The 3433-nt window shown below is 47.8% G+C and overlaps 1 protein-coding gene across 1 annotated transcript in view; it reads left to right on the top strand.

Annotated features, from left to right (window-relative positions):
• agpat3 (1-acylglycerol-3-phosphate O-acyltransferase 3) overlaps window positions 1–129 on the top strand; it is a gene marked incomplete at both ends in the record, with an annotated part of 11281 nt that extends 11152 nt beyond the window's left edge. Inside the window, one exon of the mRNA XM_080539963.1 lies at window positions 38–129. Coding sequence (XP_080396089.1) covers window positions 38–129 — 92 coding nt within the window. The remainder of the gene's footprint in view (window positions 1–37) is intronic.
• Window positions 130–3433: the final 3304 nt, after the last annotated feature.

Raw genomic sequence — 3433 nt, 5'->3', positions numbered from 1 at the left:
CCCCCTCTCCCTCCCCCCCTCTCCCTCCCCCCTCCAGCCTCTGCAGTGGTGAAGCGTCTGATCAGCGTCTCAGAGGTGAACAAGACCGGCAGTAGCTATGGCAACCAGGAAGCCAAGAAGCAGGACTAGAACTGTCCGGTGGTCATGTGACCTTTGGCCCCTCCCCCCTCCACCCTCCAGGGGGCGATGACCAGACTTTATAGACATGTGGAAGTATTGATTATGATGATTGATTGATGATGTCACACAGAACACCAGCAAGACGCTACCGAGGGGAGACAGACACACTATGGCTATGACATCACTTCCTGTCCTGACACAAACCACACTGAGCGTTCTTCAACCCCTCTGGCCCAGCCAATCACAGATCAGAAGACCCACCTGGCCACGCGTCTTTTACATGCTGTGATGAATAGTGATGCTTGGCTGACTGGTTGGTTGACTGACTGGCTGACTGGCTGACTGGTTGGCTGGCTGGCTGACTGACTGACTGACTGGCTGACTGGTTGGCTGACTGATTTATGTTCAGGGTTGATGTTTGTTAACTGAGTGAATAAACCATGTGATTGTAATGAGAATAAAAGCTGAAGTGTGTTTGTGTGAACGAGCCCAGAGGAGAGGAGAGTGGTTCTGGTGGACGTCACAGCGCCCCCTAGCCCCCTGGTGGTCACATTGCAGGTGAGACTACTGCTGTTATTATCATTTAGCATTTATTTTGTATAGTGCTTTTCTCAGTTTTCTCATGGATGGTGGAGGAAGGAGGGATGGTGGGGGGGGGGTGGAGGAAGGAGGGATGGATGGTGGAGGAAGGAGGGATGGATGGTGGAGGAAGGAGGGATGGATGGTGGAGGGGGGGGTGGAGGAAGGAGAGATGGATGGTGGAGGGGGGGTGGAGGAAGGAGGGATGGATGGTGGAGGAAGGAGGGATGGATGGTGGAGGAAGGAGGGAGGGATGGTGGAGGAAGGATGGATGGATAGTGAATGAATGAATGGTCTTTATTGTCATTAATACAGTACAGGTACGATACAACGAAATTTAGGAGGGGGGCTCCCCTGGTGCTTGGAAAAAGACTAAAAACAAGAGGGCCAAGGGTAAAATAAAAAAAGGGAAAAGAGCTGGTTTGCATAAATAAAGGCTATGTACACTATCTACTATACTATACTACTATACTATACAATAAAACACTGTGCTGTACTCTATGCTATATCCCTCCCACCCGATGTACTGCGAGCTGGCAGGGATGAGGAGCAAGTTCAGCCACAGATTTGTTCTCCCCCGTCAAAGTACAAAAAGATTTGGACAGTCCTTTATTCCAGCTGCACTCCGACTCTACAACCAGGCCCTGCAGGGTGGGGGAGACCTGGAGATGGAACTTTTGGAACTTTTTACTTACTGAGCCTGCACTGTTTTATGTTTTTTATTGAATGTTTTTCTGTTTTCTGTACTGAATGTTTTCTGCCCTAACTGAGCTGTTTGACAACAAAATTTCCCCATTGGGGACAATAAAGGTTTTCAATCAATCAATCAATCAATCAATGCTATGCTATAAATATCCTAACCTTTCCTATATCTGAACCTTATGTACACAAGGGTTGTCCTATTGCACATAGTATTGTTGCACATTCATTTAAAGTGTCGCAGTTAGCAGGTTTGAAATGTTCACAGTTATATTTCAATATTGCACTTATGTTTACAATCTAGTAGCTGCCATCAAGTTGTCTAGATTGTCCAGGGCCTAGAACCTAGGTCTTTGCTGTGTTCAGGGCCTGAATGGCCCTAGGGTAGAAGCTGAGCTTCAGTCTATTTGTCCGTGCGTAAATGGTCCTGAACCGCCTGCCTGAGCGCAGCCGAACAAAGTGTTCATTCCCAGGGTGGGATGGGTCCCTGGAGATCTTGGTGGCCTTCCTGAGGCAGCGTGTGTTGTACAGCTCTTCCAGAGAGGGGAGGGGGGCGCCGATGATCTTCTGGGCCGAGGGAGTGATTATATGGGTGGGGGGAGGGAGGATGTTCTGGGTCAGTCCGACCCGTCTTCGTAGAGCAGCAATCAGTGTCGCCATGGACAACGGCCTTGAGCACTGCCCCAGAAGGCGGCACAAAGTTCACCAGAGGGGGGGGGGGGTGGGGAGCCACACTGGTTTTGCAAACTTGAGTTGTCTATCCAAGGCAGCAACGAGACACCAAAGCACGGCTGGGCACTTACAAGCAACGGTGCTTTTGAACACCTTTGGGGACACCCGAGTGGATTTACAGCTCAACGAACAACGAAAGGGTGAGCAAAAATAGGGACATACTGAAAAGACTGATCGATTGTGAAGCGATCTTAAAGATGTTAGTTTAACACTCTTCATTGTAAATGCGGATTTATTGATTAAAAATGCTTCGGAAATATTAATATAACTCTGTTGTACTTGTCTGACTATGTTAAGGTGATGCAACGCCCGGTTATACTGTGTTTCTGTCTAGTTTCCAGAGCCATGGCGTCATAACGATGGTATTAAGAGGTAGAATAATTCAGGTAGGACTGTGTCGGACATCACTGAAGGCCTAGGTGTGAAATGCACCGCCCGCCACTGCTATACTAAGTTATGGGCCATGTTCTCACATGAAAGGCCGAATCGAGACCCGGAGCAAGTGGATGAGTTTGCAACATTGTTGCATAAATTATTTCTCTGATTTGCGTTCTCACAGCTCTTCATGTAAACGAAGTAACATACGCAATCGAAGCAACAGACGTGGTAGTTGATTGGTCAGAAAAATAGAAAATTGCCCGTTCGTCCCGCTCTTATCCAGATCAACACGCCTGCGCTGTTGTTTTCCTATGGACAGCCTCGATGCGTCGTTTCTAACCGGAGTGAAACCACCCTTTTAAAGCGGAGCATGCGTTGGTTGTTTGCTCCGGGAGTGACTTCGAATGCGCGTTCTCACAGCTCCAAACGACGCAGAGCAAAGCGAACTTTATCCTAAACTCCGATTCCAAGTGAAGCAAATGTTCTAGTGAGAACACACCCATGTTGTTCTAGTGAGAACACACCCTAATGTCCTAGTGAGAACACACCCTAATGTTCTAGTGAGAACACACCCTAATGTTCTAGTGAGAACACACCCTAATGTTCTAGTGAGAACACACCCTAATGTTCTAGTGAGAACACCCCCTAATGTTCTAGTGAGAACACACCCTAATGTTCTAGTGAGAACACCCCCTAATGTTCTAGTGAGAACACACCCTAATGAGAACACACCCTAATGTTCTAGTGAGAACACACCCTAATGTTCTAGTGAGAACACACCCATGTTGTTCTAGTGAGAACACCCCCTAATGTTCTAGTGAGAACACCCTAATGTTCTAGTGAGAACACACCCTGATGTCCTAGTGAGAACACACCCTAATGTTCTAGTGAGAACACCCCCTAATGTTCTAGTGAGAACACCCCC

This window comes from Nansenia antarctica (assembly GCF_963989245.1).
Source record: "Nansenia antarctica genome assembly, chromosome: 9".
NCBI classification, from domain to species: domain Eukaryota; kingdom Metazoa; phylum Chordata; class Actinopteri; order Argentiniformes; family Microstomatidae; genus Nansenia; species Nansenia antarctica.
Note: the sequence above shows the minus strand (reverse complement) of the source record. Positions and strands in the feature narration are given on the sequence as shown.